Source organism: Micropterus salmoides, unplaced genomic scaffold, assembly GCF_014851395.1.
Source record: "Micropterus salmoides isolate LMB-PRFRI ecotype aquatic unplaced genomic scaffold, ASM1485139v1 Ms_hic_scaffold_7, whole genome shotgun sequence".
In the NCBI taxonomy this organism is placed as follows: domain Eukaryota; kingdom Metazoa; phylum Chordata; class Actinopteri; order Centrarchiformes; family Centrarchidae; genus Micropterus; species Micropterus salmoides.
In genome coordinates this window covers 38,898,197-38,910,046 of record NW_024044459.1, presented here as the reverse complement: position 1 = coordinate 38,910,046, position 11,850 = coordinate 38,898,197, and the positions used below count along the sequence as shown (strand labels likewise).

Genomic DNA, 11,850 nt, shown 5'->3' with positions numbered 1-11,850 from the left:
TTGTGGTCCTGTCTGTAATCTGTCAGTAGTTCTACGTGTGGTTCTCTTTGTGGTTCTGTCTGTAATCTGTCTGTAGTTCTGCGTGTGGTTCTTCTTGTGGTTCTGTCTGTAGTTCTGGTGTGGTTCTCTTTGTAGTTGTCTTTGTGGTTCTGTCATTAATCTGTCTTTGTAGTTCTGTCTGTAGTTCTGTCTGTAGCTCTGTCAGTGGTTCTGTCTGTAGTTCTGTATGCGGTTCTTCTTGTGGTTCTGTCTGTAGTTCTGTGTGTGGTTCTCTTTGTTGTTGTCTTTGTGGTTCTGTCGTTAATCTGTCTGTAGTTCTCTTCTGTGCCACCAGGTATCACTGTGATGATGTTGATGATGTCACACTCATGTCACTGTCATCCAATCCCGTCGCGTTGTGATGTGCTCTGCAACTCGTTACCACGTCAACGGCTCCCGCCACCTGATGCTGCTGTCAATCATTCAGACATCACTCTCCTCCGAGGAAAGAGAGACAGAGAGATAGAGAGACAGAGAGACAGATAGAAGTGTGAAGGACCAGAGTGAACAGAAGACGAAGCTGACGATGAGCGGCAGAGAAGTGAAGGAGTACCTGTCTCAGCATCACCTCCCTCAGCTGCTGGAGGTGAGTTTCCTCTTTAGTTTCATGTTTCAATAGTTTTTGTCGAGTGACAAACGAGAGATTATCTCTGACATATCTGAAATCATCCATACTTGGATACACGTTGCTGCTGCCAACGTGACGAAACAATATCTACGTCTCCTGTCACTCACTCATCTACAGTGCTCCTTTGTTCTGTCTGTGGTTCTGTCTGTGGTTCTGTCTGGGGTTATGTCTGTAGTTCTGTCTGTAGTTCTATCTGTGGTTCTGTCTGGGGTTATGTCTGTAGTTCTGTCTGTAGTTCTGTCTGTGGTTATGTCTGTAGTTCTGTCTGTAGTTCTATCTGTGGTTCTGTCTGTGGTTCTGTCTGTGGTTCTGTCTGTGGTTCTGTCTGGGGTTATGTCTGTAGTTCTGTCTGTTGTTATATCTGTGGTTCTGTCTGTGGTTATGTCTGTGGTTCTGTCTGTGGTTCTGTCTGTGGTTCTGTCTGTGGTTCTATCTGTGGTTATGTCTGTGGTTCTGTCTCTGTGCAAGAAACGTAGTGTTCTAACACAAAACCAACAATGCTCATGCAAACAATGAAAAACGAGCCACATCAGGATGAAAATCACTGACTGGAAGAGATGAGGATCAACAGCACTCCAACTATATGCAGACATGATGGGCAGCACTCTACATGATAGAGAGAGAGAGAGCGAGAGAGAGAGAGCATCTTATTCAGTGACATAATCAGCTTTTCACTTTGAATACAGAAGATTTCCATTTACTTCCGGTAAAGGAGTCTGTTCCGTCACAGTGTTGATCTACTCAATAATAATTATAATAATAATAAAAGTAAAAGTAACTAAAACTCTATTTATATTTAGCAATGTGCTTCCCAGATACAAAATGATTATAAAAGCATTTAAACAAATAAAAACAATCCAAAGTAGAAATAGAGATCAGAACACAGCAGAGCAAGAAATAAAACACCTCTGAGAATAAGAAGAGCTTTAGATGAGATTTAAATTGTTTGTTGATTTGAACACCGGAGGGAGACTGGTCCATAATCTGGGAGCAATAAAACTGATCTAAAACCACTGTGACATCACACCACTTACCCCAGTGATTGGTCGGTTGTGTGCATGGGAGAAAGTAGGCGGGGTTTGAATATGTCAGTCACTTATAGAGATCAGGGAGGCAGCAGCAGGAGATGATGAATGACTCCTTTCAGATGTACTGAATGCTTCAATCTGTGTCTAAGAGTTTGTTAACAGGTCTCCTGTATCATCATCCTGAGGACCCCGTCAGCTTCCTGCAGAGCTGCCTGATCACAACCACACAGGTGGGGGGTCCTGAGGCTGTCACCTGGGACACCTTCATCCACCCCGAGAGACACCAGCTGAACCCCGGACAGCCCAGAACAACAACATCAATGCCTCCCAAAGCAACACCTCTACCCTCCACCATACCTCCTATGATACCATTAGTACTTCCAATAGAACCCCACATACCCCAAACAAGAACCCCATTACCCCTCAAAACAACACCTATACCACCTATAAAACCAAAAACAACACCCCCAATGCCCAAAATACCCCCAACAATGGCCCCTAAACCCCCCAAAATGACACCTATACCACCTATAAAACTCCAAACAACAACCCCCATACCCAAAATACCCCAAACAACAACCCATATACCCGAAATATCCCAAACAACGGCCCCTAAACCCGAAATACCCCAAACAACAGTCCCTATGCCCGAAATAACCCAAACAACAGCCCCTATTCCAGAAATACCCCAAACAACGGCCCCTAAACCCCCCAAAATGACACCTATACCACCTATAAAACTCCAAACAACAACCCCTGTACCCAAAATACCCCAAACAACAGCCCCTATACCCCCCAAAACACCACCTATACCACCTATAAAACCGCAAACAACAACCCCTATACCAGAAATACCCGAAACAACTGTCCCTATACCCCCCAAAACATCACCTCCTACCCTTTGGATAACAACCCCAAAATCCGTAGTTTCCTCCATCAACAATGAAATACTATCTGGACTCCCCAAAACAGCTCCTGAGCTCAAACCCCTTCCTCCAGCTCCACCTGTACCTGCCATGATCCCACCTGTCCACACTGAGAGGAAGGAACAGCGAGACACAAAGACATCCAGGACAGAAGGTAAAACAAAAGTTGAGGGTAACTGAGTTTCAGTGTCTATAAGGTGAGTTCTTCTGGGAATTGGGTTCACCAGAAGTATAGTTTTCTGCAATTTCAGATCGCTGAGATTTCCGTTCTCTAGGAGCTCAGTTAGAGTTCAGTTTTTCAGGAGTCCAGTTCTCCAAGAGTCCAGTTCTCAGAGAGTCTAGTTCTCCAGGAGTTCAGTTCAGTCTAAGGACACTTTTACAGAGTTTGCATGGCAATTCTTCCCAAGTACTTCAGAGTTTTTGTAACTTGTCACACTGTCCCTCCTCTCTGCTCCCCCTCCAGGTCTTCCTCCATCTCCAGCCTGGTCTCAGCTCTCCATTGACTCGGATTCTGACATGACGGAAAGTTCTGGACTCCTGCAGGAAGTCAGAATCCATCCTCCTCAGAGGCCAGGCCCTCTCATCATCTTCATCATTGGTAAGATAATCTGGGAGAAAACACAAAACCTAAGACATCTGAACCAGAACCCATAAGAGGTCTAAACCAGTGCCTCTCAAGCATTACTCTTTGTATGATCAAAGAAGGTCTCTTAACCCTTTATGAACTCTGATCTTGTGTTCAACACCACCTTCCATGTTGTCATTGAACGATCTTAATATTTATGGGTTTTATGCCTTTATTTGACAGCTGATGGTAGAAAGGGGTCAGGACTTGAGGGACAAAAGAATGGGGAATGATGTGGGCAGATGGAGTTAGAACTTTGCCATGAAGCCTTTCTGACAGAAAGCCTAAGCAAGTGGTTTTGGTGCCTAAACCTAACCAAACTCCAAAAGCACTTAATTATGTTCAGGAAAAGATTGTGATTTGAGATAAAATAATAAGCCAACATTGACTTTTTGTTTCACACAAGACACAAACAGTCTCAGTGGTGAAAGTACTGTGTTTGACCCATCCATCCACCCAAACCTTCTCACTACATGGACTTTGTTGGTCTTTATACCACATCAGCTGATTTTCTAAAGGCTTTTTAACAAAAAGCTCCTCCTTCGTGTTATAAAGATCACCAACCAGGTTCACACTGAGGACGTTGTGGTTTATGTGAGTTTCTGTCTTTTTAATGTTGGGTTCCGTCAGGTTATCAGGTAACAGTTGGCAGCAGGATTGGTGGTGACTTCCTGAAATCTTTGATCATAATGTTCATGTCAGAACACTCTTTTATTCCCATCAGGAGGTCCCGGAAGTGGGAAGGGAAGTCAGGCGGCTAGGCTAGCTCGTTGCTACAGCCTCAGAGTCGTCTCATTGGATGAGCTGCTAAGGAAGCAACTGCTAAGCCACACCTCCCCCAGCAAGAAGTGGAAGGTTATTTCAGAAATGATGGGTCATGGAGCGCTGGGACCACAGGTCAGGGTCAGCAAAAATTATCAACCACCAGTCATCACCTTCACCCAGACCTTGAACACAAGATTTAGCATGGACACTGTGAACAAAATCTCTGTCTGTAGGAGGAGATGACCTCAGAGTTGAGGCGACAGCTGATTGGTCAGCAGGTCAGAGGCTTCATTGTGGATGGGTTCCCTCGAGACATCCACCAGGCTCTCAGCTTCCAGGAACAGGTACACGATATCATGGAGTGCCCAACAGACTGCTCTGCAACTTTACACACTAATAATATATTTGGGTTTTACTGGGGTAACTGGAGCCGTTTAAACACATTATGGATATAAAAAAACAAAAACAAAAACAAATGTATGGCAGAACAGACCTGTTCCTGTTGCAAACTGATATAATACATTATGAACAAGTAAAAAAAACCCAATGAGAATGTTAAGAACACAGCAGTGACAAATAAAGAAAGACAGGAAGCAGGAAGTGGAATCATTAATGCTGTTCTCCCTGCCCACTCTGTTCAGCTTGGCTCTCCTGACCTGGTGATGCTGCTTCTCTGCTCCAATGAGACGCTGGGCTGCCGCCTGCAGCGACGAGCCACACGGCTCGGTCTTCTAGGCGACAATAGCCACGCCCTGCGGAGACACCTAGAGACGTTTCAGAGAGACATCGTCTCCATCAGCAGATACTACAGACAGCTACAACTGCTGACAGAGGTACGCCTGCTGACACCTGCTGACTGAAGTACGCCTGCTGACAGAGGTACGCCTGCTGACACCTGCTGACTGAAGTACGCCTGCTGACACAGGTACGCCTGCTGACACAGGTACGCCTGCTGACACAGGTACGCCTGCTGACAGAGGTACGCCTGCTGACACAGGTACGCCTGCTGACACAGGTACGCCTGCTGACTGAGGTACGCCTGCTGACTGAGGTACGCCTGCTGACAGCCTGCTGACTGAGGTACGCCTGCTGACAGAGGTACGCCTGCTGACACAGGTACGCCTGCTGACAGAGGTACGCCTGCTGACTGAGGTACGCCTGCTGACACAGGTACGCCTGCTGACTGAGGTACGCCTGCTGACACAGGTACGCCTGCTGACAGAGGTACGCCTGCTGACTGAGGTACGCCTGCTGACAGAGGTACGCCTGCTGACACAGGTACGCCTGCTGACACAGGTACGCCTGCTGACAGAGGTACGCCTGCTGACTGAGGTACGCCTGCTGACACAGGTACGCCTGCTGACACAGGTACGCCTGCTGATAGATGTACGCCTGCTGACAGAGGTACGCCTGCTGACACAGGTACGCCTGCTGACTGAGGTACGCCTGCTGACTGAGGTACGCCTGCTGACACAGCTACACCTGCTGATACAGCTATCATGCACGTTTGGGTCAGGAATCCAGTTATGAGAGTCATGATTCAGTGAGAGAAAGATGCCGGCTTTCTGTACTCTCTCCTCCATCTTACATCATAGAGGGCATGGGTAAGTGGAGAAGCTATTGTTGCTGTAATCTCTAACGCACTCCACCCTTCCTTCCACTCTTCATCACCTGAACAGACCTGGGTCAAGTGGGGTCCATCCCAGGGCCTTCCTTTAGTACAACAGGGGAATAGGACTAACAAGCTTGCTAACTGAGAGGTACGCCTGCTGACACAGGTACGCCTGCTGACACAGGTACGCCTGCTGACAGAGGTACGCCTGCTGACAGAGGTACGCCTGCTGACACAGGTACGCCTGCTGACACAGGTACGCCTGCTGACAGAGGTACGCCTGCTGACTGAGGTACGCCTGCTGACACAGGTACGCCTGCTGACAGAGGTACGCCTGCTGACTGAGGTACGCCTGCTGACAGAGGTACGCCTGCTGACACAGGTACGCCTGCTGACACAGGTACGCCTGCTGACAGAGGTACGCCTGCTGACACAGGTACGCCTGCTGACACAGGTACGCCTGCTGACAGAGGTACGCCTGCTGACTGAGGTACGCCTGCTGACACAGGTACGCCTGCTGACACAGGTACGCCTGCTGACACAGGTACGCCTGCTGACTGAGGTACGCCTGCTGACTGAGGTACGCCTGCTGACACAGCTACACCTGCTGATACAGCTATCATGCACGTTTGGGTCAGGAATCCAGTTATGAGAGTCATGATTCAGTGAGAGAAAGATGCCGGCTTTCTGTACTCTCTCCTCCATCTTACATCATAGAGGGCATGGGTAAGTGGAGAAGCTATTGTTGCTGTAATCTCTAACGCACTCCACCCTTCCTTCCACTCTTCATCACCTGAACAGACCTGGGTCAAGTGGGGTCCATCCCAGGGCCTTCCTTTAGTACAACAGGGGAATAGGACTAACAAGCTTGCTAACTGAGAGTTAGCGGTTAGCTCAGGAATACAGCAATAACCAACCCTGTGAGACCAAACGAGGACGTGGACACTTTCATGTTTCTGTGTCTGTGTGTGTGTGTGTAGGTGGACGCAGACAGAGATGAGGAGGTGGTGTTTGCTGATCTGAGTTCAGTCATCAGAGAGAAACTGCTTCTAAAGAACTCACCAGGTATTGATTGATTCCTTATTGATGAGGCCACTCCAGGACAGCTGGTTAGATGGTATACTTTGTTCTGTTGTGCTGGTACTTCCTCTAATTCACAGTCAGCTGTTAACTGATTTCTATTGATTGAGACAATAGAAACACTGATTGATTTGTTTCTGTATCTCTAGATCCTGCTGATATCCCAGAATGCAGCTGTGCAGTCCCTGCTGTCTCCTGTAACATTGCCTCCGTCAATCAATAACCCATGAACCAATTAGCATGGACCCTGAGCAGTCTCTTAGCAGTGTTCTTATTGGATAATGATGTTTATTACCTGTAAGATTTCATGTGTGATGTCCGAATGTGTGTCCCCATGTCTACCAGGGGCCTCATTTATAACCACTGCATATGTAAAAAAAAGGGTGTGAAACGTGCACATGCCACTTTGTAACACTCCAGCAACACTTCCCAGCTCATCCTAGGGGGCTCCAAGGTGTTCCCAGGCTAGATGAGATGTGAAATCTCTCCAGCAGGTTCTGGGTCTACACCGAGGTCTCCTCCGAGTTTTCAATGCCAAAAGGTCTCGAGCGGGAGTTAGCCCCCAGGTGCAGCCCCCAGGAGCGGGAGTTAGCTCCTATGTGCAGCGAGATTTAGCCCACAGGTGCAGCCGGAGTTTAGCCCACAGGTGCAGCCCCCAGGTGCAGCTGCAGTTAGCCCACAGTTGGAACGGCAGTAAGCCCACAGGTGCAGCCGGAGTAAGCCCACCGGTGCAGCGGGAGTTAGCCCCCAGGTGCAGCGGGAGTTAGCCCACAGTTGGAGTGGCAGTTAGCCCACAGGTGCAGCAGGAGTTAGCCCACAGCTGGAGTTGCAGTTAGCCCACAGGTGCAGCGAGAGTTAGCCCACAGTTGGAGTGGCAGTTAGCCCACAGGTGCAGCAGGAGTTAGCCCACAGTTGGAGTTGCAGTTAAACCACAGGTGCAGCGGGAATTAGCCCACAGTTGGAGTTGCAGTTAGCCCACAGGTGCAGCGGGAGTTAGCCCACAGTTGGAGTTGCAGTTAGCCCACAGGTGCAGCGGGAGTTAGCCCACAGTTGGAGTGGCAGTTAACCCACAGGTGCAGTGGGAGTTAGCCCACAGTTGGAGTTGCAGTTAGCCCACAGGTGCAGCGGGAATTTGCCTACAGTTGGAGTTGCAGTAAGCCCACAGGTGCAGCGGGAATTTGCCTACAGTTGGAGTTGCAGTAAGCCCACAGGTGCAGCGGGAGTTAGCCCACAGGTGCAGCGGGAGTTAGCCCACAGTTGGAGCGGCAGTTAGCCCACAGGTGCAGCAGGAGTTAGCCCACAGCTGGAGTTGCAGTTAGCCCACAGGTGCAGCGGGAGTTAGCCCACAGTTGGAGTTACAGTTAGCCCACAGGTGCAGCGGGAGTTAGCCCACAGTTGGAGCAGCAGTTAGCCCACAGGTGAAGGGGGAGTTAGCCCCCTAACAGTTGGAGCTGCAGTTAGCCCACAGTTGGAGCGGGAGTTAGCCCACAGTTGGAGTTGCAGTTAGCCCACAGGTGCAACGGCAGTTAGCCCACAGGTGCAGCTGCAGTTAGGCCACAGTTGGAGTTGCAGTTAGCCCACAGGTGCAGCGGCAGTTAGCCCACAGTTGGAGTTGCAGTTAGCCCACAGGTGCAACGGCAGTTAGCCCACAGGTGCAGTTGCAGTTAGGCCACAGTTGGAGTTGCAGTTAGCCCACAGGTGCAGCGGCAGTTAGCCCACAGTTGGAGTTGCAGTTAGCCCACAGGTGCAACGGCAGTTAGCCCACAGGTGCAGCTGCAGTTAGGCCACAGTTGGAGTTGCAGTTAGCCCACAGGTGCAGCGGCAGTTAGCCCACAGTTGGAGCTGCAGTTAGCCCACAGGTGCAGCGGGAGTTAGCCCACAGTTGGAGTTGCAGTTAGCCCACAGGTGCAGCTGCAGTTAGCCCACAGTTGGAGCTGCAGTTAGACCACAGGTGCAGCTGCAGTTAGCCCACAGGTGCAGCGGGAGTTAGCCCACAGTTGGAGTTGCAGTTAGCCCACAGTTGGAGTGGCAGTTAGCCCCCAGGTGCAACTGCAGTTAGCCCACAGGTGCAGCTGCAGTTAGCCCACAGTTGGAGTGGCAGTTAGCCCACAGGTGCAACTGCAGTTAGCCCACAGGTGCAGTGGGAGTTAGCCCACAGGTGCAGCTGCAGTTAGCCCACAGTTGGAGTGGCAGTTAGCCCACAGGTGCAGCTGCAGTTAGCCCACAGTTGGAGTTGCAGTTAGCCCACAGGTGCAGCTGCAGTTAGCCCACAGTTGGAGTTGCAGTTAGCCCACAGGTGCAGCGGCAGTTAGCCCACAGGTGGAGCTGCAGTTAGCCCACAGTTGTGTGTTTGTTGAGATCAGCAATATATCAAGTTTAGCTCCTGGGAATAAATCAAACTGGCTGTGTGCTTTCTGTCCTCACCATCCTCCTCTTCTTTCAGAGGAAGTCCTGCTGATATTCCTCTCGGTGGTTGTTTGTGTGATTCAGCAGTTTGTTCATGCTCTTCAGTATTCATGAGGAGCTCTGCATCAAAGCATTTATGGCTGAATGTGGGCGTGTAGAGGGCGTGGCCTGAGGCACACCAGTCCAGGTGCCCCGTGTTTCCCTGTCCCTGAGGCGTAGTGCACAATGTTTTATAAATGAGGCCCTGGTTAAAAAAAATGTGAAATGTGTCTGTAGTTTTAGAGAGAAGTTGTTACACGAGAAGAAGAAAGGGTGATGTTGTTGGTTTAAAGTAGAAAAATGTTAAATGTGCTGTATAAACTGGGTAGATGTGATTAGATCCGGTTCCTAAAGGATCTGGTGAACCTGTAACTTCAGATCATTTCATGTAAAGTTATTACGTGTTGTGATGTTCCATCTTTACTGACCGTTACTGTATTTCACCGCAACATAAAGGTCTGATCTACTGTAATAAATACTATATGAGTGTATTTACATGCTGTCATCGCGGCAGTGGCGAGCTGCCCACACTCAGGTTGTGGGTTTGAATCCCAGGTTACGTGCATGTGAGATTCTCAGGCCTCCGTGACTCTGAAGAACACGTCAGCAGATAAATAATTAGGAACACGGGTCAGCTGACTGTCTGATGTTTCTCTAAAACATGAAGCGAAGCCTCATCAGTCACAGCTGGCACGTCTTTAAACCCTGACAGGGTCGCAGACTGAAGGACACGCACAGCATCATGGGTAATCACTGTCCTTATCGCAGCAGGGAATGTTTCTAGTTTCCATTTCTGACGACACCTCAGGAGATAAAGAGACTGAAATAGACTGAAGAGACGCAGGCAGAGAGCCGAGACCAGAACAGAGACCACCTGGCCCCCCAGACTCTGACCAGCCTCACAACAACACTGATCGAGAAAACCACGTCAGAACGCAGCCTGAAGAACCCAGTTAGGAACATGCAGAGAACAAACTAACAGCAGAACGTTTTCTGTTCCTAAAATATCTCTCTGCTGTCAGAGACTGATCCTGACCGGGTCAGGTCCGGGCTCAGAGACTGATCCTGACCGGGTCAGGTCCGGGCTCAGAGACTGACCTGACCGGGTCCAGTTCCGGTCTCAGAGACAGATCCTGACCGGGTCCAGGTGCAGAGATGGACCGGGTCCAGGTCCGGACTCAGAGACAAATCCTGACCGGGTCAGGTCCGTGCTCAGAGACTGACCTGACCGGGTCTTTCCTGGACCTTTACCTGAAGATGGTGCTCGGCTCTGGTTCAGGTTCTTCTGGAAGCTTCCTGTTTTTAATTTTCTTAACTGAAGGCAAAATGTAATTGTTTTTTGTCTGACAAGATATTTCTTCTTACCAGGCGGCTTTATGTTAGAGAATTTCACTTGTTAACTAGCGAGTGAAATGTTCTTGTTCTGTTGGCAGATAATTTTGCTGATTTTAACGCTTTCTGTCCTTGTTTTTGAGGGCACAGTTTTTGCAGTGACTCAGTTGTGTTTCCATCACTTCTGGGGACTTTACATTGACACACAGACACAGAATACAGTACGTCTCTGAGGGCCCCCCTTGCTCTCTTGGCCCCTGTATCTTGTGCACATGTGGTGGTGATCAGGGAGCTCACTAACGAACCGTTAATCACATTTAAACACAGTCTGAAAGGTTTCTGTCACACAGACACTTCACCAGAGTCGAGTTTGCAGTCAGCTTTAAAGAAATTATTTATTATAAATTTAATTTGTTTTTGACTCAGCTTCAAACAGAAACACAAGCTTTTCATCCCAGGCTTTTGGAGGGCCCCCCTCCCCCCACTGGGGCCCTGGGTAGCCCCCATGTCCTCCGTGTCTTATCTTCTCTCTGAGTGCTTCTATTCCCGTTTGTTTCCATCTTTGGTCGGCTGTCCTCTCTCTCTCTCTGTCATTGTCCTCTGCCTCGCTCGCCCACCTCTGGCTGCTATAAAGCTCATCCGTCTCCGTCCGTCCTCTCTGCACGATGGCTCCGAAGAAAGTGGAACCGAAGAAGACGGAGGTGAAGAAGGTGGAGGCCAAGAAGGAGGAGCCCCCCCCGCCTCCCAAACCCGCCGAGCCGGAGCCTAAACCTCCTGAGGTGGACCTGAAGAGCATCGTGGTGGAGTTCACCCCGGACCAGATCGAAGAGTTCAGAGACGCCTTCACGCTGTTCGACGAGACGCCGGCGGGCGAGATGAAGATCACCTTCGCCCAGTGCGGGGACGTCATGCGGGCGCTCGGCCACAACCCCACCAACGAGGAGGTGCTGAAGCTGCTGGGGAGGCCGAAGGCGGAGGAGATGCACGCCAAGCTGCTGGACTTCGACAGCTTCCTGCCCATGCTGCAGCACGTGGCGCGCTCCAAAGAGCAGGGCACCTTCGAGGACTTCGTGGAGGGTCTGAGGGTCTTCGACAAGGAGGGCAACGGCACGGTGATGGGTGCCGAGCTCCGCCACGTCCTGTCCACGCTGGGAGAGAAGATGACGGAGAACGAGGTGGACCGGCTGATGATGGGACAGGAGGACACCAACGGACACATCAACTACACCGAGTTCGTCAAACACATCTTGGCCGGGTAGCAGACGCTGACGGGTTCTTCTTCTCTGGTGGACTGAGGTTCTGTCCGTCTCTGATGTATCCAGGATTAAATGTGTTTCCTCTCTGTAATAAAACACCTCTGGTCCTCCTCA

The 11,850-nt window shown here is 49.9% G+C and overlaps 2 protein-coding genes across 2 annotated transcripts; both read left to right on the top strand.

Moving 5' to 3' along the window:
- Window positions 1-565: 565 nt before the first annotated feature.
- LOC119892348 (adenylate kinase isoenzyme 5-like) lies at window positions 566-6,926 on the top strand. Its single transcript, XM_038704543.1, has 8 exons — window positions 566-625; window positions 1,845-2,775; window positions 3,085-3,219; window positions 3,971-4,143; window positions 4,245-4,355; window positions 4,653-4,844; window positions 6,604-6,688; window positions 6,853-6,926. The coding sequence occupies exons 1-8, from the start codon at window positions 566-568 to the stop codon at window positions 6,924-6,926; spliced, it is 1,761 nt and encodes a 586-aa protein (XP_038560471.1).
- Window positions 6,927-11,130: 4,204 nt separating this feature from the next.
- On the top strand, window positions 11,131-11,850 carry LOC119891416 (myosin light chain 1, cardiac muscle-like). The gene has a single exon (XM_038703055.1). It carries the CDS (start codon window positions 11,146-11,148, stop codon window positions 11,737-11,739), a length of 594 nt encoding a protein of 197 aa, XP_038558983.1. The 5' UTR covers window positions 11,131-11,145; the 3' UTR covers window positions 11,740-11,850.

Coding starts and splice junctions, on each gene's coding strand:
- LOC119892348 (XM_038704543.1), top strand. CDS start 566: ATGAGCGGCAGAGAAGTGAAGGAGTACCTGTCTCAGCATCACCTCCCT. Junction 4,144..4,244: donor ATGGAGCGCTGGGACCACAG/GTCAGGGTCAGC, acceptor CTCTGTCTGTAG/GAGGAGATGACCTCAGAGTT. Junction 6,689..6,852: donor GCTTCTAAAGAACTCACCAG/GTATTGATTGAT, acceptor CTGTATCTCTAG/ATCCTGCTGATATCCCAGAA.
- LOC119891416 (XM_038703055.1), top strand. CDS start 11,146: ATGGCTCCGAAGAAAGTGGAACCGAAGAAGACGGAGGTGAAGAAGGTG.